Source organism: Physeter macrocephalus, chromosome 8, assembly GCF_002837175.3.
Source record: "Physeter macrocephalus isolate SW-GA chromosome 8, ASM283717v5, whole genome shotgun sequence".
NCBI lineage: Eukaryota > Metazoa > Chordata > Mammalia > Artiodactyla > Physeteridae > Physeter > Physeter macrocephalus.
Window position 1 is genome coordinate 99,692,816 of NC_041221.1, and position 22,801 is coordinate 99,715,616.

A 22,801-nucleotide genomic window follows, 5' to 3' on the forward strand; every position below is an offset into this window, starting at 1 on the left:
TAAGGTGAAGGTGATCCAAGAAAATCCAGTATAAAAATTACTGCATTTTTGCAACAAACATAATATTATATTTTATTGATTAATCTTAAAATTTGCAAAGTGCTTGGTAACAAAGGAAATATTATTGCTAGAACCAGGTGTCAAACACTTGGCTTGTCATGGTGAACAGGCCCTCACTTCAAGTTACATCCCGAGTAGGCTTACTTCTGCAAGCTCCCTGAGGCTTGCATAGTGACATCTTGGGCTAAGGTAGAGGCCAAAGGATGCTGACGCCTGAAAATTTGATATTTACTTACAGATGCATATAAGAATGGGTGTGCTTACTGTTTAAAACATTCTCTAAATTCAAAGAGAATTCTTTTTAAATTGAGCATTGCTCTTCTTAAATACTGCAAAAATTCCCAAGGTAGAAGTCCACTATTTTTTCATCAGAAAGCAATCCATTCAGAGATAAGCATGGGGATGAGGAAATTAGGTCAACTCATGTGACATATTTTCTTTTCACATTCATATTTAGGTTACGTTTTTCTTCCGATGTAATGACCTAGGTAATGAAATACAGGTTTTTCCCTATCATAATTCTACCCTATGGCTTAAATGATAAAAACCTCCTTGTTTATAATTATATATATTTGTGTATATATATATATATATATACACACACACACATAAAACCATTTATACATATATTCATAAAGATGTATATATAATTCTACCCTATGGCTTAAATGATAAAAACCTCCTTGTTTATAATTATATATATTTGTGTATATATATATATATATATATATATATACACACACACATAAAACCATTTATACATATATTCATAAAGATGTATATATGTTTATATATGTATATATAGGTTTTACATATGTATATATAAACAAACCATGCATATATATATACGTGTTTATACATCTATAAACTAAGATTCACACAGGAGATGCTGAATGACAAAGTGTTTATTCTGAGTCACACGGTACCAGAATACAAGAAAGAACTTTGTCTCCTTTAGTGAATCATATGTCAGCACTGATTTAAAGAAGAAAAGAGGGGAATTCCCTGGCAGTCCAGTGGTTAGGACTCTGTACTTTCACTGCCGAGGGTGCAGGTTCAATCCCTGGTCGGGGAACTAAGACCCTGCAAGCCATGCAGCATGGCCAAAAATAAAAATAAAGGAGAAAAGAATGCTTTAAATAAGTTTGGAAGCAATTTTTTGCATGTGGTTATACTTATGCCACAGTTGTTCTTTGCTATAATTTATTTAAAAATAAACCATGAAATAATGCAATAAAAATGAAAATCTTATTTTAGGCAGATTGGAAGGCATTCCAAATGTTATTATGTAAAGTGATAGACCCATTTGTTCTCTTATTTACTGGAAGAAATATGGCAAGTCACTTGAGATCTCCTTGGTGGTAGAACAGCTGGAAATGGAGATGCTAATTTTGATGTAATTCAGAGAATTGTTAACATATATGACTAATATCATTTATGTTTGTAACATATTTTCATGTGTACATTGTAATGGTGAAATTTAAAAGAAAATACTTTGTTTTTCTAATATTCTCATGTTGAACCCGAAGATAAAGAAATATTGATTATTAGAAAGATTTTGGATCCTTCAGAAAACAGTAAATATTTTGAAAAGTATCTAAAGACTTTAAAAATTCCTGCCAAATTGACTCTAGCCTCCATCACTGCCTTCAATCGTGGTAAAATTGTCAATTTCGTGGGCTATGGTTTCATGGACTTTGGTTTCTCTTCTAACTGTTCACAGGCTTTTCTTAAAACTCTTTTCCTTCGATCCCTGTGAAGTTGTACTTAGTTTTTTCCCACTGACTCATGCCTTCTTCATTTCCTGTTTCAGCTCCTCCTTCCCCTTCTGCTATGTAAATGGTGACTTCTGCCAGGTTTCCATTCTCTTTCTATGCTTTCTCCCTCATACTTTTTATATACTCCTAGGGCTTCAAATTTTACTAAGTTGAAAATTTTTAATGCATTCCTTTAGCATCAGACCTCTCTTATGGTTCTAGTTCTAATTTCAGCTCCCCATCCATAAACTTCACATATGTATCCTATGTAATATTTCTGGCATCCAGACCTTTCTGATCATGTAGGGCTTGGGGAATATCTCTTCCTCGGTGTATTTGCTTCCATATTATGCTCCTAAATACCAATCACCTCTCTAACTAAAGCCTCTAGGCCCCAGCTCAATACATTTATTGTATTCAACCGATTCCTTAATAGCTCCACGTTAAAGTCAAAAAGCTCTAGCAATTCAACTTATACACAGAGCTCTTCATTTACCACCCTCCCAGTCTGATCCTTTTCTGGTGTTCTTTGTCTCAATGAATTGTATCCCTCTCCATCTCATTTCACAGACCATGACTCACCCACATGCAATGCAATCCAATCATCACTGTGATTTATTCAAAGGTACCATTGTGTTTCCCCAAACTACCACATAGCTTCCTAACTATTTTTACCACATAAGCACTTTTCTTCTCTACTCTTTTTTTGCAACTGCAACTGGAATCAAACTTCATTTTTTTTCTTCATTTATCTAAAATTTTATCCATTCTTAAAATCTCAGCTTATAGTCCACACCTTCTTCAACTCTTCCCTGATTTCCACTAGCCTTCAAGTTTTATTTTAGTTTTTAAAGTAGCCATGTGATGGCAAGCTATGGGCTTTGATTATACCCATCTCTCAGAGGTGAAATCTAAGGCTCAAAAAGAAAAATGACATTCCCAAAGTCACCAAACCTGTCAGTAACAGAGGTGGGCTTTCAAATCAGGTGTATGTGACTTAAAACTCATCTTTGTCTGCAATACCACCTCCCTCAAAATTGTCTTTCTCTAACACATCAGTGTTATTAACATGACACCTATCTTGTGCTTCCATTCTTTCATATTCCCACCTGGTATAGAACCTTCTTGAGAGAGGAGCCATTGCTTCATTCATTCACTTAATAAATGCTTTTGTCTATGATATAACTGGTACAACATGAGGATTTAGGAATATGGTGCTGACATGTCAGATTTAAAAATATCTGTCTCTCACACAACATATACTGTTTCAGAAGATCTTAATAATTATTAACAAACTATGAATAGGCTCTATTTTTATTTTAACACTATTAATAATCTTCAGCAGATACAGGACTTCATTGGAATCTCATAAAAGTAAATTATAGTTGCCCATGATGTAATTCAGGCTTTGGAAGATAGAAACACTTTCTTTCAAAGAAATACCCCTAAAAAATACCCAGAGGTGCAGCCAATTTTTATATACCCTTTAAAATATTATATAAAGTTCAAAGTAGTAATTCACAGGCTGAGTTCAGAAGAGATTATGTAAACAAATATTGATATTTGTGGTATACTAGACATAGTTTTCACCTGATTAATAGAAGGTAAGCATGGGGTCAGTGACACAAATGTTCAATAAAAACCGCAGCTGTTAAACTTGGGGAAAATACGAGGGTATGATATGGTCTGCTGGATATTCTGAATGACCTAAGCTCCTCCTCCTTAACCCTTTGCCCCTGGGACAGAACAAATGGGTACTAGGCTCAAGTAGGGGCTATAAATTAGTCCCAAGAAGTTGTTATATCTGGATCTGTGAATCTGTCTGGGAAGTTCAGCATATCCTCGATGGTCAAACAATCCATGCTTAAAGAGTAGCTATTATGTTAAAAATAAATAACCAGTATGTCCGGAGCAGTTAGTATGCCTGTGCTGTCAGTTTGTCATTAGTGGTTGACCTATCCAGAGTACCTTTGAGGCTATCCATATTTTAGTGATATTGATATCATTATTCTAACAAATATTTATTTAGTTGGAATCCAATGCTTCATGGCACATTCATTTTAAACATAATTCATATTACCTATATATTAAAGTCTTTTAAAATGTTAGAAACACATTAATATTTAAATGCTATCAGGTTTTGTATGTCAACCCAGGAAATGTGTGGCCTATTATTCCATCAGAATTATGCCTTCCCATGTGATTTTATTTTTTCTGACCTGACTCTTTGCAGCAGAAGACCTCCTTCAAGAAGTCTGTCCCTAAAGGATCACTAAGCAGTGTGATCAGAGACACATCACTTATTGAAGGCAGGTTTCCACACTGAATCACCTGTTCTCAGACTCTCGGGTGCCCCGAAGTATAGCTTTGAAATAGTAGGTGACATTCTGCCACTTACTGTGTTTTCACACAATGCAGCCCTTGATCATGTTGTCACTTCACATGAAGAGACTCAGATGGAGAACAAGTTGACTTCTGCTGTCTTCTCAGAAATGAACAAAGAAGCTCTCTCTGGGAGAGTCAGGTCTTAAATTTTCTAACTTGATTGAGCAATATTTCACCTGGCTGCAAAGCAACCATATGCTACACACTTTCCAATTGCCTTCAGACTTGCCAAATGCATTTATAGACTAAGAAGGAGCACTAGTAAAAATGTGGTGGATGAAATGAAGTCTTTTTCACACTCTGCCCCTTTTATTATTGTGTTATAAAAACCCAGGCTCAAAATAGATTCAGGTAGATTTATCTTTTAATGAAAATCGCTGGGAGGTTTGAAGTCAAATATTATTACCTCTTTCTCCTGTCTCCAGTGCAGGACTCATTTGCAGTGCTGACCCTGCAGTACGGTCCTAGAGGGAGTGATAATGATAGTGTGGACTGACTTCCTTCAGAAGGGATTTTTTATAGAGACAATGAGGCCAGCATGCCTCCTGTTAGCTCCATTGTCCAAGGTTGCACAAGTCAGCTTTTCCGGAGAGCAAAGGGCAGCAAAGTTCAGGGGCACTGTGTGTAACAGAAAGCAGCAAGTTCTCAGGACATTGTCAGGAAGCTGACCTCAGCCACTCAGGAGGCCTTGTGCAGCACTCACAGGCATCAGCGCTCACCTGAACTGCAGGTGGGAGGCTGGACGGTCTATACTTCTGGGTCCTTTCCTATATTCCCCCTGCTGGGGCTGCACAGAGCGGCTCTAGAGTAACTAACTGGCCCGGCTCCTCCCCATCAGCAATGCACACGCCTCTTCCACTGTCACTGCGGCCTCCTGACGCTTGAAATGGGCTCTCAGAAAGCTGGTTAGTATGAGAGTGATTTTACCAATTCTTTCTCGTCTTGGCTTTGGGCTTCTCTTGTTTTTAGCTCTTTCTTGAATTTCAAACTTCATAACAGAGAAGAGATGCGGTGTTGGTGAGGTAAGAAGAGAAAGTAAACAAGGGAATGGCATTTAAAGAAAGATTGTTAGCAGTCAGGATTTCAACAGATATATGTAAAAAGAGCACACTGGGGAAATAGAGTAATGAGAATTTAATGTCACAATGATTGTAATTGTATGCCTAAACACACTCAACATGACAAGGAATTCTCTTAATTTTAATTAGGAATAGGTGGGGGCATTTTAATTTTTTCCTACTAACTGCATAGCTCCTGGAACTAATTGCCTTCCAAGAGCAATAGATGATAGAAAAACACGATTGCATCGTATGTTCTGGAGAACATAAAGAGCACGTTGGGCTGCACCTCAGAGGCCTCCAAGGCCTGCACTTGCCCAGCTTCAAGACCCAAGAAAGAGCCCCAAGTCAGTGGCAGAGACATCAGTGGTTTAATGGATGGGAGAGCTTACACATCTGAAGCAAGGTCCTAGAGTGACACTCCACTGTGTGCAGCAAATGGCGGGCAGGACATGGCTGCGGGCTTCGCTCCTGGGGGAATGGGAGATTACCAGTTATAGGGGAAAGTGATGGCAGGTGGGCTCATTGGTTACCAGGGAGCAGAGGGGCACGGCCCTCACTGCCCCTTTGATAAGAACAATCACTAGCTCGGCCTGGGGCAAATATGTAGGACGGTCAGTCAGGTGAGTAGGGTGTAGGCAAAGCAGGCACTGCTTTGGCAGGGGATGCACAGAGAGCAAGGGAACGGCCACCTTGATTGTCCTGACCATGCATAGCATCACACTGATTTCTTGACTCTGAACTGGAGCAGCATCTCACCCTAACTGGTAGTAATTACAATCCCATATCTATCTATTTGACCGGCTGGTTTTATATTTTATGCATTTTACTATACAACTACTTCCTATGAGTGAATTCCATGTGCAAATGGCAAAGCAAGCTTGAAGAACTGAGTCAGGTAAGTTCTTTTGAATCTATTATCCCTGAATAAAAGCCTCAATGAAATTCTGTGCAGCTTAATATTATAAGGATTTTCGTAAATTGGTGAAACATATATATCTTCCATGTGGATGTGCTTGTCTGGAACTTACCTTTTGTAGTGAAATCTACCTCCTACCCTACTCCTGCTCTCTCTTTTTAATGATTCACAGAATCACTTAGCACCTAGCCAAGGATGGCTGAACAAGCTTGATTAAATTTAAACTCTACTCACCTGAAACTAGTAAACCCCCCTCCCCTAAAACCTACTGGAGCCTCCCTGAAACTAAGCATTGTCTGAAGAAAAGGAGGTTTCTAGAAAAAATAAAAAATAAATTTTCCTTTCCTCTTTGTACTATATTTTTCCCTATTCTAAGACACACTGTAACTTAAATTCAATTGTGCCATTTGTCCATAATTGGATCTGGTTAAAAAAGTTTACTTTTATCTATATTAGTTGAAAACATATGAAGGTCTTTTCATAGTGAAAAATTAAAATCCAGAATGACAAAATTAAAACTAGAAAAGAAACACAGCCAAAAACATCACTGCGTGCACAGGTGTCTATCCATGTAGAAATGTAGCACTCTCTCCCCCAACCTGAGAAGCACACTTATGTTCTATCCTTTAGTAGAAGGCCTATTTTAAAAAGTCAGAAGACTCCTTATGTCTTAGATATTCTTACAGGAGCATATCTGACATTATGAATGAAGAGAAAATAGGCACTGCTAAGGTAAACACATTTTATTTTGTCTTATTTGCATAGTCAAGTTCTGTAAGATCAGTAAGTCTATGTTTATTGTTTGTTGCTGTTTTGTTTTTAAAAGTCACCCATCACAGGCAAAAATGACTTGTAATACCATGAAGTTGTTGAGAATGCTTGCCACAGAGAAGGCATTTTATAACCCTTTATTTAAAAGGTGAACAAGTGAATGAAGGATACCTTGAATTTAATGTATGAGATATTTATGAAAATGTGAAATGTGAGCTCAACCTTGTAAAATCTATAGCTTTAGCTGCCTGCCAATGCAGGGGACACAGTTTCGAGCCCTGGTCCAGGAAGATCCCACATGCTTCAGAGCAACTAAGCCCGTGCACCACAGCTACTGAGCCTGTGTGACACAACTACTGAAGCCCGCGTGCCTAGAGCCTGTGCTCCGCAGCAAGAGAAGCCACCACAATGAGAAGCCCGTGCACCACAACGAAGAGTAGCCCCCCTCACCACAACTAGAGAAAACCTGTGCACAGCAACGAAGACCCAATGCAGCCAAAAATAAATACATAAATACATAAATTTTTTTAAAAAACCTATAGATTTAGGTACTTTTAAAAATCAATACTCAATGTTACACTGAATTCCAATGGACAAAATTATTAGTTTTATTCATAAATAATGGGTTTACGGAATTAGACTGTAGGATGTTTTCCCACTTTAATCTCTTTTCAGCAAGCAAAATTACAGACCTGAATATGGTAACCTTCATGGTAACCCTAAACCTTCAAATATTTTTTAAATGTTTCTTTTTCTCAAAAAATTATTTTTGAGCACCTACCACATGCTAGACACTGTCTAATGCTATGAATAGAGAAGTGAATAATAGAAGCAAGATGAAAGTCTCAAAGCTAACATTCTAGTAAAGGGAAGTAGGCGATAAGTAAGAAGTAACATAGATATCAGATGATATCAGATATGAGTGTTGGGGAAAAACATAAAGCGGGAAGGGGAGATGGGTATAAATTAACATAATGTAAATAGGAGATGCCCACTGAGACTGTGACATTTGGGAAAAGAACAAAAGGTGAAGAGGAAGTGAGCCATGGAGATATCCAGGGGGAGAGGGAACATGAGGAAGAGGGTACAGTAAGTAGTACGAGGGCTCTGAGGCAGAAACAGGCATAGGTGTTAGGAGGCCAGTGTGACTGGCATGAACTGAGGGAGAGGAATAGTAGTATGTGAGAGATTCAGTGCTGCAGACTGCGTAGGGCCACTGTTAGGACTGACTTTGCATCTCAGTGAGATGGGAAGATTGGTACTTTCACTCTAAAATTTCCACTACTTGGATATATACATTTTATTTTAGCTTCAAGATTCATTTGAAAGTTACTCTTTTGGAACCTGAGTTCAAAATAAGGCTAATCCCCATGACTTCAGCTTGTCCCCTGATTTAGGAAGGAGGGTCTTACTGTATTTTTTCACATAATTGTCCATATTGTCAAAACCTATAGGAGTACGACCATTTGATGCTGGGCACTGGGTTTAATGCAATGTATTTTAGGTCTAAATTGGAACCAGATGACCTAGATGTATTTCTCATACTTCGGATCATCCTGCAAATCCCAAGACAGGCTAGGTTCCTTGGTGCAGGAGGCTTATCACAAGGGTGGGGTAGAGATGAGGAAAGGAGCTAATGTCCATGTGTCCAGGCCTTCTTCCCAGAGCTGGAATCAAGGTTGAACACCTGGTATCTGACATTTCAGGAAAGTCTGGAGTCCAAGGGGAGGGAGCACTTGCTTAGCTTTGAAGGTGCAGAGCAAGGAGACCAGCATCCTCTCCCACCAAGCCCTGGACGGCCTGGTTTTAGAATGAGACACTGCCAGGGACCCCTGTGTCCTGGTGCAGCTGCAGAGTCAATATGCACAAGCAGCTTCTGCCTTAAAAGAAGTCCACAACCCCTTCCCTTCAGATGAAACGATATGCCTTCTGGGTCATCTGCAGGTTGTTTCTAGTGTTTTTCTTACTCAAAATGGCAAATCAAAGAATTTAGATTTAAATATATGGTGAAACATTTTTGGGTCAGACAGAAAGGACAGAGTGTTTATGGCCTGAGTGTTGTGGCCAATGCTAAATTACTCAGTATGAAAACAACCAGCCTCATGCGAACACAATTTTGTTAAAAGGATTTGATGATTGATTAAAAAAAATTAACTCATCTTGGAGACTTATTTTGCTTTCTTACAACTTTTTACGACATAGTAGTGTTTCTATTTTTTATTCTATATGTAAGGACACTATACATTTTTAGGGATAAGTTCTCTAAAGAATGTACTTCTTGCCTGGCTAGAGCTAACTTATGTTCCTCTCTCAAGCTACAAAGATTTTCTTTGTGGATAACCTGGTGATATTAACATATAACACCAGCAAAAAATTTTGAGGTCTTGAGTTGATCAAATTTTGAGTTGCAGCAATTGGTGGTATGAGAACAAGCTAATGCTGCATGAAAGAAACAGTTAATCAACTTCTCTTGAGAATACCAAGATAACAGAAAAGATCTGGTCAGTACTAATTGATTGTTAATAATTAACTCATTTTCACATTATTAGTGTACTTACTATTTATTATTCATCAAACACTACAGTGAGAAAATAATTTCAAACTTCAAGAATTTCCATCATTAATTGCCATCTTTTTGTAGAATCAAATACATCCTCAATTGTAAAACTGTAATTTTAGGTGAAAGTAAAACAAAATAAACAAATCTTACAATTCATCTGTAAACACTACCAATGCTAAAAAACACCCTGACTTTAGAGATTTAGAATATTAAAATGTGGGTGCCTTGGAATCAAGGAAACACTGTAATTAAATAATTCATCCAAGTAAAAGTATCACAGACCTACTATGTGGCAGGTACTGTGAGAGGCACTCTAGTCATAACACACAGAACTGATACAGAACTGATACAAAACAATCTTTGTCCCCAAGCTGTCAAGAGTTTTGACAGCTTTCAATAAGTAATAATAATAAAGTTTGGACTGTGCTTTGGTGTGGGAAATATAGTTTGATGTTTGAGCTGAGACGCAAATGAAAAACAGATGCTAGTCAGAGAATATGTAGTGGGTGCCAGGAAGGGGGTTCTAGATAAAAGTAATAGATGAGTGGAAATAGAAAAAAAGGATGGTGCTGAAAAACTGTAGTATGGCTAGAACATACTGTTTGGCCCATGAAGTTTAAGTGTCAAGAATGCAATTAAAGAGAGAAAAAGATACAAATTCCTGAAGGGTTGATAAGGAAAGAGTGATGGAAAACCACATTTAGATCTATAGTAGCTATCATTTCATGCAGTCAGGCTCCTGGTCACTCTGAGGGCATCTTCTTCTTGAGATACCCCTTTTCCTTGGAGTGAATGGAATTAAATGTTTGTGGTAAGAGGAATGTTTACATGGAGGATCAACCTGCAGTTAAAAGAACTTTTTGACTTGAGACTTACAGATGGGAATGTGGAGTACATCTTGACACAGGCAGAGAAATTTTGGCTTTGCATCTGGAAAGCTGGAGGGAGGATGTCATCTGAAAATTATTCTTTCATTGGAGTATTCCAACAGATAGGATTTTAAAAATTTACATTCATACAATAGAACACTAAATAGTAGTGAAAATAACTCATAATAGTGCCTACATGCATCAACATAAATATAACCCATACCTATCATGCTTAGAGAAAAATCCATTGGTAAATTGATAAGGTATGATTCTACTTTTATTGAGATTAAAACCATGCATAATAAACCATATGTGATTTAAGTGATATAAACATGCAGTAAAATTATCATGGGAAATCAAGGGTTCTATATTCTATTTTGTTATGAACAAACGTTAATATATATGTTAAGGTTTCTATTAACAAATAAGGTTATTTGTTATGAGAAACTAGTTCCTTGGAAACATTTCTAACATCTAGTGTCCTCAGTACACAGTATATCACAAGTTCTTCTCGCCAGTAAAATTATTTTCTATTAATTATCACATCTTAGCATACCTAGGTGTCTGACTATACGAGGGTATGATTATTCTCTCTGGTTAACAGATAGTTTGAAAAGCAGAGATTTCACAGCAAGTGCAAGAGCCAGGCCAGGCCACACCAGGCCTTTTGTCTATAGCCTTGGGATCCTTCCTGAATAGACACAACTTGATTATTGACTGTGAAAGTCCCCCACAATTTATCAAAGAAGGACTGTCTGGAACTGTGCTGTCCAAGTCAATAGTCATTAGCTCTATGTTGCTATTGAACACTTTAAAGGTCGTTCAGGAAAATCTATGAGTTCAATATTTTGGGAGACGTCAATCTATGTGTCCCTGATGTTTTTCCCAACCAGGGCCCTGATTTTGATAAAAACGAGCTTCCTTGATTGAGAGTTTTACCGTCTTTGCAGCTGGGGTAGTCAGATTATTAAGTTTTGGACCAGGTCCTCAGCCTTCTCTGACTTCAAAAGAAGAAGGCATCTGTGTGATCTCCCAGGGAGTCCCTTTCTTTATCTTTCGTATTACTTTTCAGTTGCCTGTCAATTACTAAGAGCTTTTTATTATGTTTTTCTAGGGCATCAGTTATGGTGCTTAACAATAGCCATTCAATCCCATTGTCCTTAAAATGACCATTTCCCCTTTACCTGTTACTGGAGTTAGTATACCATCTGAATTCACTCGGTGGCCCAGAATTCCATATCAACTACTTTATTTTTATTTATTTATTTTTTGGCCTTGCCACTTGGCATATGGGATCTTAGTTCACCAACCAGGGATGGAACTCGAGCCCCATAAAGTGGGAGGGCGGAGTCTTAACCACTGGACCGCTAGGGAAGTCCCATATCAACTACTTCTAATGAACTGTTGTTTATCCCTCAGCTCACATCTATGGCCTCTTAGGGAGTTCCCTATGACCAAGTGACAGAGAGGGAAAATTCTAGTCTGGTTCTCAGATGGGTCAGCTTAATAGCTTGATGTAAGCTGAAAATGTACACCTGCTGCACTTCAGCCAGTCTAGGTATGGTCCTACAGGACAGTGGTGAGAGAAAATCCTTCCAGTGAGCAGAGTTGGGAGTAGTATCCTTGGTCATTCACTTTGTTGAATTGGGACCTAGACAGACAAAGATTGGAAGACAGAAAAAAGGAAGTCTGGAGTATTATACGCAGATGGATCTGGGGAAGGCACAAAGTTTGTGGATTATTGTGCATCTCATATTAATATCTGACAGAGATATAAAGCCTCTATCACAGAAGAGATGTTCAACTGCTAGGTGGACAAGATGGCCCATCCTGCCGCTGTCAGTAAGCTCATTTCTAAGCCAGCACAATGTTTGTGCAATGGGCCGATGAACAGATTGTCCATGGTGGCTGAGATGGAGCTGTGCATGGACCCAACAATGTGGGTTCCCTCTCCCTATGGCTGATTAGCTATTGCCACTGCTGGATGGATAACCTGTCAATGGCAGCAACCAGTGCAGGCCCTCAAGTTGAACAATTTGGAAGCATGTTGAAATTAGACCCTTTCAACCTTGGAGGAGGCAGTGATTTAATCCCACCAGAATTGACACAATTTTGGATATGAATTTGCTTTCCCACATACAGTACTTCTGCCAACCCTACCATCCAGGCTCTTACAAAATACCTAATTCATTGGGATGGGATCCTGCAAATTTCCTCAGATGAACAAGACAATTTTATGGCAAAAAAAGGTGAGGCAACGGGTGACATACCATGGAATCTACTTGTCTCATTACACACCTTTTCACCACAAAGTGCCAGACTAATGTGATAATGGAACTACCTCTTAACTGTTCAGTAAAATGACAGTTCAGAGCCAGAGCAGGTTTGGTATGCTGTTCTTTAAGATGTGTAATATCCATTAAACTAATGTCCAATATTTGGTGCTGTGTCCCTAATATCTAGAATATCAGTTTCGTAACCAACTAATAAAGGTACCATTGGCTCCTCTTCCCATTACCCTTGTCAATCCATTTTGAAAACTGTGTTTCATGTACTCACAATTTAGACTCTTTTAGCTTATAAGCCTTGATTTCTACTGTGGGAATGTTTTTTCCAGGGGACACAGTAAAGATCTCAATGAACTGGAAGCTAGAATTACTGCCTTATCAAATTGGGCTGCTCATGCCAACGAACCAATAGGAAGGAAAGAGGTTCTGATGCTGGCAGGGTATTGACACTGATCATGACAAAGAGTTGAGTGGGTGCTATTTGATGGGGAAGGGGGAGGGTATATTTGGGACCAGGAAGATTCACTGGGTGTGTCTTGGTGCTTCAGGGCCCAGAAATAAATCTGGGTGGATGATTGCAGCAATCAGGGTCTGCCACAGACAAGTCAACTAAATGCTCAGACTCCTTGAAGATTTGGGTCACACCTTGGGCAAGAAACCCACACTAGCTGTAGTGAGGGAGCTCTGGGAAAGAAGATGATGAATACCAATTATGACATGGAATGATTTACAGATGATGGGACTATAGCTGCCAAACTAATCCTCACGTATAAATTCTTCTGTAAAGTTTACAGCCAACTAACAATTTGGAGAGTTGGTTATGGGTTGGAATTAATGGAGGGCCCAAGCCCATGCAAATGGTGCCCTGGAAGGACTGTAGTAAACACCTTGTGTAGTATCTCATTTCTTCTCTGCCTCACCTCTCATTTCAGTCACTAATTCAGCAAACAATATTGTGCAGACATGTCAAGTGTGCATTGTCCACCTTGCATGCTCCTTGGGTGCTTTTCTAGCATATGCTTTGGGACACCTGTGGGACCTAGCTTAGAATTCATATGTGCAACTCAGAAGTTCAGGGAATTTATGACTCATAAAGAAACTCTCAGTGGAAGGTAGGATCTGATGGGTAATTGCTTCCTCTTTACACCCCTTGAATCTGGAGATCCTTATCATAAATTTCCTCAGATAGTCCAAGTGGGATTGCACACTCAGTATTCACAGAAGCAGTCAATTTGAAAACATATCTTTATATAGGCTTTCTCTCCTTTACTGTTACACTTTCCCCATGTCTTAGCCCACTCAATATGCTATAACAAAATATAATAGACTAGGTGGCTTATAAACAACAGAAATTTATTTCTCACAGTTCTGGAGACTGGGAAGTCCAAGATTAAACCACCAGCAGATTGGTGTCTGGTTTGAGGGTCTGCTTCCTGGTTCAAAATCAGCCATCTTCTTGTTGTGTCCTCACATGATGTAGGAGGTGAGGGAGCTCTCTTGGGTCTCTTCTATTAGGACACTAATCTCATTCATGAGGACTCCACCCCCATGACCTCATCACCTCCCAGAGGCCCTCCACATACCATGACATTGGAGATTGGGTTTCAACATAGGAATTTTGGAGGGACACATATATTCAGTCTATGGTACCCTGGTTCCATACTTCTGCTTCCTGGAAGCCTTTGCCCAATAGACTATTTACATTAAAACCCCTTTGAGTTGTGTTTTAAAAGGAACCTATACTGTGAATATGACATACATATGCACATTTTTCTATGAATAGATTCCTTAATTTTATTATCTCCACATGTCCATACATCTGCCACTTTACAAAGCATTGGAATTGATAAGATCTCTAGAGGTGTGGTGATAAAAGAAGACATGAAAAATCTTACCGAAACACGTTTTAGGTAAGGACATAAAAAAAGGAGCCCACAGAGAAGAGAGAAGGCATGGTCATTGAATGAAAGGTAGTATTAAGAAGGCTCCCATTCCACATCTTGGAAAATTTGGGCATATGGATTTTCATATTCTGGAATCATCACAAAATCAAACTTAAAAGTCATGGTAATTTGGAAACATGTATTGAAGTGACAGAAATAAATCACTTTAAAAAGTCATTACTTGGAAGCAAGCACAAGATGCTTTCTTTTATGTGCATTCCTTCAAGTTGGAAATACAAAGTAAATATTAAGACAGAGACATTTGGAAGTGGAGGGTTTTGTATAGTGGATAATTTCAATAGGTCTGTGGTTACTTGGTCTTGGTAGTAAGTGCTTGGTTTAGGGTGAATTTCAGCTTTATTAAAACTTGTAATTCAACAATGATTCTGGGGAAGTATGGTCAGGAGCGGGGTGGAAATTGTGTAAATTCCATAAGCAGGGATTGTTGAATATTTCAGTTTTTTAGGATAATAGTTTCTCAAACCCTACTCATTAGATTATAAAAACAAAAAAAGAAACAACAACAAAAAAAAACCCCACTGGGTCTTTGTGTTAATGGAGTATTGTTTGCCTTGATTTTACCACCTGACTACAAATCACCTTCAAAGTAGCCTGTGTTCTCTGCCTGGCACCTTCTGTACTGCCCTAACTCTCTGGGCACTCTAGGAATAGAACACTTGCCACCAAAGGATATGCTTATTTATTTTCATGTTTGTCTCTTTCATCTAAAGTTTGATAACCATTAGAAAAGGTATTCCTCATGTTTCATAGAATGCCTAATAGGTAGTATTACTTTACAAATGTTGAATAAATGTAACCATTTTATAAATTATTTTTAGATTTTACATGCCATCAAGATTTGCACATACATATTAAAAGAGTTGATAAACTCACATAAGAAAACATGCCATCAGTGTCTATAGAATTAAATAAAATTACCCCATAAATGGATGCCCAGTATATTGATAAAGAGTAGGACTGTGAACCATGAATACAGATGATTATTCTAACAACTCACAAGAACACTAACAATTACAATGTCTGTAGAAAAGCAGAAAGTATTCGTACTTTTCTTTTACTAAGCCTATGTTTTACCTTTGAGAGCTCAGCAAATAAGTCATAAAATAAAAGCCCGTATTTTAAAGAAGAAAAACCTTGACTTATTAGGAGAGCCTTCAGAAACATTTCTTCATATATGTACATGGTAAATATTACACATTGGAGCCTGCATCTACCCTGTTATTGTTCTCTACCTGAGAGACAAACGATCTATTTGAATACAATGACCGTCTGCCCAAATCACGGAGATGGACGAACATAGAATCCAAAGCAGCACAACTCTGGTGGTAGCGATCATTCCTGGAAAACATCTGCTACCAGCTGAGTGTGTTTACATTTTGCCAGCACTGGCAGATGTGCTCATAGACAGCCCATCTGTGTGGTGATGGAGGCTGGAGCGAAGGAAGCTGGGCTGGACAGACAGCAGAGACACAGCTTACTATAATACACTGAGTTGTTCCAGAAAATGCAAATTAGCACCTCATAGCATGTTTTTTCCTTCCTGTGCTATTAATGTTTTAAAGCTAACTAATTTGTGTATTGCCCAGTATAAGCAATAAAGTTTAGATTTGGGACTTGCTATTAGGAATGTAGTCATGGTATGATTACTATTTTAGAAAAGAGAGTAATTGTTACTGTAAAAATTAATGTAAAAAGTTTAGAGAATAAATATATGTTTAAAATATTTTCCCATTTGAAAATATTATTCAAAAAATATTTTGGTCTGTGGGAAAAGAAAACACTGAACAAAGTAAGCATCGACCTTTCTAACTGAAGCTTCTTATTGTTCTCTTCTTTTGTGTTGCTTGCTGTATTCAGAAGTGTTATCCAAAATCTGTTCTGAAGAACATAATTTCATACTTAATGGAAGTTATATACAAAATTATCCATGACTTTTTAAACAATAGAAATATCTCTCTTATCTCAAGATTTCTCTGATCTTTTTCTATGTTAATGTATTTTCTGAATCTCCAAGGAAGAGATATACAGAGTGGTCATCCACTGAGCACATTTTTGTGGAGCATGTCCTGGACCAGTGTTCTCTTGTGTTCACTTGAGAAATTCCACTTTGGGGACTGAGTCAGAAATCAGCAATCTGGAAGCAAAAATATTTTAAAAAGAGATATTTATGTTAGCATTAGATTCTTTCACATAATTTGATTGAGATTCCAGAAATTAAGTACCTAAGTGACGGAAATCTATCTTTTAAGAATGGATTGAATAATACTTATAGTCTTCTATCTGAGATAATTTATTTATTTATTTGTTTTGCTTTCATGAACTCATGCATGATGAAGCCAGTATATAGGGGAAATCATTAAACTGCTCCTTAATTTGGAGATTAGGTTACTTCCATTCTCAGGAAAAGAAGGAAACTAGTAAAAAAAAAAAAAAATGAATATAAAATGGATGAACTTAGTCATCTGCAGAATTTCAACCTTAAGATATTTCTGTAAATATCATCTAATGCTAAATTGCTAATGGAGATGAAACATCCAGATTCAATTAAAATGTTTGTATAGAAATCTCATAATTAGACTCTAAAATAACTGCAGTATGATAAATTTTGTGATACATAAAGTCAGTCTAACATAACAGTAATCTAGCTTGCATGAAAAAAATACAGGAAGAGTTTGGAGCAAGAATTATCAGTGTTTATTTATGCAGCACCATCCAGGAGACACTGCCCTGGAAGGCACAGTTCTTCTTGTTATTAGAGATAATCATTTGTTTTTCATTTATTAGACTGCTCCAAAGTCTATATTATATACCCTGCCTATAGACTTACCTCCACTTTTAATCTGTGCTCCATAAATAATGACTTATTTGCAAACTAAGTTTCCCAGGAATCTTCTTGCCAGTTAAAAAGTACTGGCATCGAAATCTGATCATTAAGAAGGTGGACTCTGAAGTCAGACAGACCACTTGGATTCAAATCCTTATTTTCTCACTTCTGAGCTTTGTGACCTTCAGCAAATCACATAATCTCACATCTATAAAAATGGGATATTACAGCTCGCATCTCACAGGCTCATGATGAGGTCTGATTATATCCCAAGAATACAAAGGGATTCCCCACTGTATATGGATTTTTGAAAGTAAAAGTTAATTATGCAAATACAAATAAGATTGATATTCATCAACCATTGTTAATGGTTCATTGTTGGTCTCTAGCAAATGTTTCAAAATTACAAAAGGTTAAAAGTGACCTCATGAAAACAAAGTTAATAATTTCTGGAGAAAATAGTGCAGTCTGAAAACAGAGTAGCCAGTTCTAGAAAGCCATGGAAGATTTAAATATGCGGTTTTCAGAATCATCCCCTGGAAGGTGAACTGCAAACAGCAGCAAGTGAGTGTAATAGCGGTCAACATCACAAGTCACAGGGCAGCCATAAGAATGTGCAATGTGTAAGGAGCCACTGGTTTCTTCAGCCACGAAACTGGAGTGACCCACTGACAACAGTCAGTGGGAATACAAATTGGATATAAATGACTGTAACTTGTGTAACACTCCATTCCCTCAACCACAAACAATGCACTACACAGAAAACTGTCGAGGATCTCCCGATGTTCATGGGCTTTTGATATTGTTCATATTGCCAGGTATACACTTTAAATAAATGATTTGCCAAATTGCCAATGGCTGGGGCTGAGGGGGAGGGAAAACAGAAGCACTAGCTAAAGCTTGTTAAAGCTTTACACTACCTTATGTTGACATGTAAAGTGAAACAGAGGTCTTAGATATGAGATAAGCGAAAAATTGAAAAAAAAATGGGGGTTTAATTTATTTTACAGTTTTACAAATGATAAAACAGTAACACCCAATTGCTACACATAAACAAAAGGGAAACAGTGTTGAACAGAATGAACTTGACAGAATAAACCTCATCTTTCAATTCCACAAATGATGTAAGAAATACTCAGTAGCAATTATCCTGTGCAGCAATACTATCTCTGTTAACTCTTTTTTTTCCCCTCCTATATACATTTGAAACACTTGTGCTTTTGCCTACACAAAGAAACAGTATTTATTAAAAAGTGCTACTTAAATGGGGAGACAGAGTCTGGAGCCACAATCTGAAAACTGCAATTCAAATACACTGCCAACTTGAAGACTTTTTTTTAATTTTTAATTTTTTTTTTTTTTTAAAGATTGGATACACTAGACCCTTATTGTAACTCTAGGTATGAACAATGTAGAATTCAGCTATAAATAGATCCCTTTAAAGCAGGTTAGCAACTGAAGTTTCAAAAGAACTTCTTTATTCTAAAGTGGTCTTATCTCCAGAGTGCTTCACAGTGCAGGCCCCGAAGACATTAGCATAACACAAATCTAGTGTGTGTATATTACAGACTAAGTGTGTATACACACAGACACACATATATAACATTGTATATATGCATCACACATGTCTATTTGTACTATGTAGATATATCTATAACACATATATAATAAAATATCTATTTCTAGGTGGGCTTTATTTGGATTTTCTTCCATCAAATAGGAACAGTAACCCTCTCTTGCTCAATCTGTCAAACGTTGGTATATTGATGTCTGATGGGGAAACTCTCAAACTTGTAGAGGTAACAACTAACTATACATAACTCTTCCTACACCCCTTCCACAATTATAGATACTCCAACAATAACCACATGAAAACAATTCTTTTATGAACCAAATACCACACTGTGTGCATTATGACTAACTGGCTCAATTAGAAATAAATTACTTTGTTCACCCTTTTCCTGCGTAGTAGCTTAATAACTAGTTGGTATGTACACTACCTATAGCATTATTTAAATAAATTGTTTCTGTAAGCATATATGTAGAAATTCCCATTAGCAACTGATATATATTTCATATGATATACAATACATAAAGACATTTGAATGCCCAGCACCTTCTTTCAGACAGAAAAACTTCCACAGTCATTTCATCAGTCCTGTGGGCTGAATCATTAGATTTGCCCAGAAAAGTCTGTTACTGATTTATTATTTTTATTCCAGCAACTTAATTTTAAGTATAGAACAGGCTGGGTAATAATGATGAAAATGTTTCCATGGCCTCTTCATGTCAACAGCACAGTAACAACCATGTTCTCTAAAGGACAGGAATATTTCACAATCAGCTGCCTGAGCATTGCCAGGTCCAGGTTTCAATCGTGAAAAGGAAATAAAATATTAAAGAAGTGAACGTATGATAGTCTCAAAAGAAAGAAAAAACCCAGATATTTCAAGTATGTATTTATAATTTGATTTCATCATTATCCCTTTTGCCCCCTGATCGGTTAAATCTCAATTCTTTTTCTTATTCTTGCTGTTAGCCTTCAGTGATTTCCTTGCCCTATCCCTGTAAGAAGGCCACAGTGGATCGTGAAGGGGAAGGGGAGATGGAAAGGTATACAACAGGGAATGAATTGGTCTTGTACGGTTTGTCATCTTTGAACACTAAATGCCTTTAACTGAATTCATTCTTGAGTATTGAAAGTTCCCTGAGATGAACAAAAGTAGTCTCAGTCGATACTGAAGCCCTTTTTATATGCTGAGCATTTTCAGAACTGGGCACTGTATTTAGAGAACACAAAGCATAGGGTAACAAAGCAATGTGAAGCTAAAAAGGCACTACTCAATGCATCTATGAGATAAACAATGCACAGAACAGTGAATGTCTGGGATGCTTTTGCTGTGGCCTTAAAATTGTTTAAACACATTTGTTGAAAATGCAGTAAAAATGGCAAGGTACCTTGCTGCTGCTTTTTAAGACATACTTTTAATGAGTTCTGACATGTATTTTATCTACAAGAATTTACTTGTGACTTCAAAATTTTTATTGAATTCAAATTAAAGGCTCCTCAAACAACTTGTCTGCAAATAGTCCAAATTAAGTAATTACCTACTTTTGAGATTCATTGGGTAAATCAAACTTTTCAACTTTACATTCAAAATATGTATCTAGTACTTTAAAAACTTCCAAGAGGTAAGAGGTTCAATGATAAAAGTACATCATATTCTATCCATTTTTAGCTATGTGTCTTTATGGATTCTATTTTATGGATTCTATTTTGTTTTCTTAGAGACACATAAATTCTCAGGAAATATAATCTTCTGTATCTCAAGGTTCTATCATATTTTTAAAAAGAATACCACATATGATTAATATATTGAGAACTGTAGTACTGTGAATATCCTTTTTCTTGATAACATATATATATATATATATTCTTTATGCTATTCATTCTTTTGCATACCATCTTCCCTAAGAAACAAAACATACATATTCCTCATGCTATTTCTTCTTTTCTCAGACTGCCTTCCCTAAGAAACAAGAAGTAATCTATGTTGTTTCACGTCAAGAGCAGAAATGGGAACGCAGTATTTCTGCTTTCTAAAGAAACAATGTACCATCAGAATTACCTACCAGCATAGTAATTACCAGAAATTGGCCTATTGGTCAATTCTGTTATGTGTTAAAATGTTTAGAAATCACTTTATAAATAATTTCATGTGTTTCTCTGAAAACACATTGATGTGATAATGTGAATAAATTTAACTATAGAAAAAATATTGGTCAATTTAATGAATCTGAAGTGCAAAATACTGATGTACAGTTTCATTGTTAAACCTCTTAAAATTAATCATCTCCTTGATGAAAACAATACTCTATTAATCATATTATTTCTGCACTAAGAAAATTTAACAATAATCTAGAGAGCATGCCAATCTTTCCATCTGAATAACAAGGGGGATATCAAAGAAAAGTCACATTTCAGCCCTATCAAACATTTATTCTAATGGGCAAAATGCTTCCACAAAATCATTATGAAGTGTAAAAGCTGTGGAACCTTCCTTCAAATAAAAATAAAGTTTGAATTTGGAAAATTTAAAATACTTAGAGACAACTTTCACTTTAGTAGCATAATAATATATTAATATGTTATTTTCATGAAAGGAAAATGGTTTGTTGTATAGACACATCAGTATAATCTTTGGTACCAAAAGAACGTTTTCTTCCTGCTAATTTTACCATCTCAAATGACAGAGTTTATCTTTCCTTTAGAATGGCTCAAAATTACTGAGTGATACAGTTTATCTGGTACCTTCTACACCGTTGGGAAAAAATCTGGAGGTTTAGAGTTGTGCAAAATAAAACTTTTTTCACAAAGTCATTGTGTGATAACCCTTTAAAAATATAAGAACTTTAAAAATGATCACTTGAAGGTTATTTATCTCATTCATTTTTATCTCAGAAGGATTTTCGAAGCACCCCAGTACCCAAACCAAAAGAGATTCCAGAAGGCAAACAGAACAGAAACAAAAACATAAAGTTCGTGATCAGACTCAGAATCCTGACTGAAGGCATTTACTTGAGTTATTTAATCTTATGGATTTCACTGCTCAAACTGTTTCCATCTTGATTTCTGCTGACAGGATGGTTCCGTTTCCCCAAGGGCTGAGTTGTGTTCCTGGGTTCCTCTTCTCATGTGCTTGGCGTTGCAGTGGCAGCCCAACAGTGATGAACATTTTTGCTTCATTAACTAATGACGAGTGCATTGTTGGATCTTGTAAACACTACTGATTATACATTCAAACTGTGTTCTTAGTGGAAGTGGCACTTACTAGGACCCTTTAAGTCAAAATACTTAATTTTCAGAGCACTTTGCAGGTATTTCATCAGTTGGTAGTGCATTTCTCATGAACGTCCTTTATCACCTTTCAGATAAGTGGTGGATGCTGAAACCCAGTCTTGTTTTGGATCCTGTTTTCAAATCTTAGGAAGCATCTTCAGAAAAGAAGTGCATATTCAGTCTGTTTGTATGTTTCAGATGTGCTTTATTGCTTTATGCACTTTCCTGTTGTCAGTTTCAGAGCTCCTCTATTATGTAGCACATTTAACGTTTTGAATTCTAATGGCATTCTATGAGGGCTTGCATTGGAAAAGTACCTGTATTTTAAGTCATCATAGTAATGATATTTGACAGCTTTTCCATTCAGATCCTTAGGGAATGGCCAGAATCCATACAGGTGAATTTCATCACAGAATCTTGTGGCTAGGGTATACATGAGCAGACCTGTGCTGGGTCTTTTGATGGGAACTTTGTTTGTCAGCCAGTAACTGGGGAAAAAAACATAC

The 22,801-nt window shown here is 37.1% G+C and overlaps 1 protein-coding gene across 1 annotated transcript in view; it reads right to left on the reverse strand.

Moving 5' to 3' along the window:
* Window positions 1–18,450: 18,450 nt before the first annotated feature.
* The window catches only part of ST8SIA4 (ST8 alpha-N-acetyl-neuraminide alpha-2,8-sialyltransferase 4), a 116,125-nt gene continuing 111,774 nt past the window's right edge, over window positions 18,451–22,801 (reverse strand). Inside the window, exon 5 of the mRNA XM_024123145.3 lies at window positions 18,451–22,783. Within this exon, the coding sequence (XP_023978913.1) occupies window positions 22,501–22,783 (283 nt within the window). The 3' untranslated portion in view covers window positions 18,451–22,500. The remainder of the gene's footprint in view (window positions 22,784–22,801) is intronic.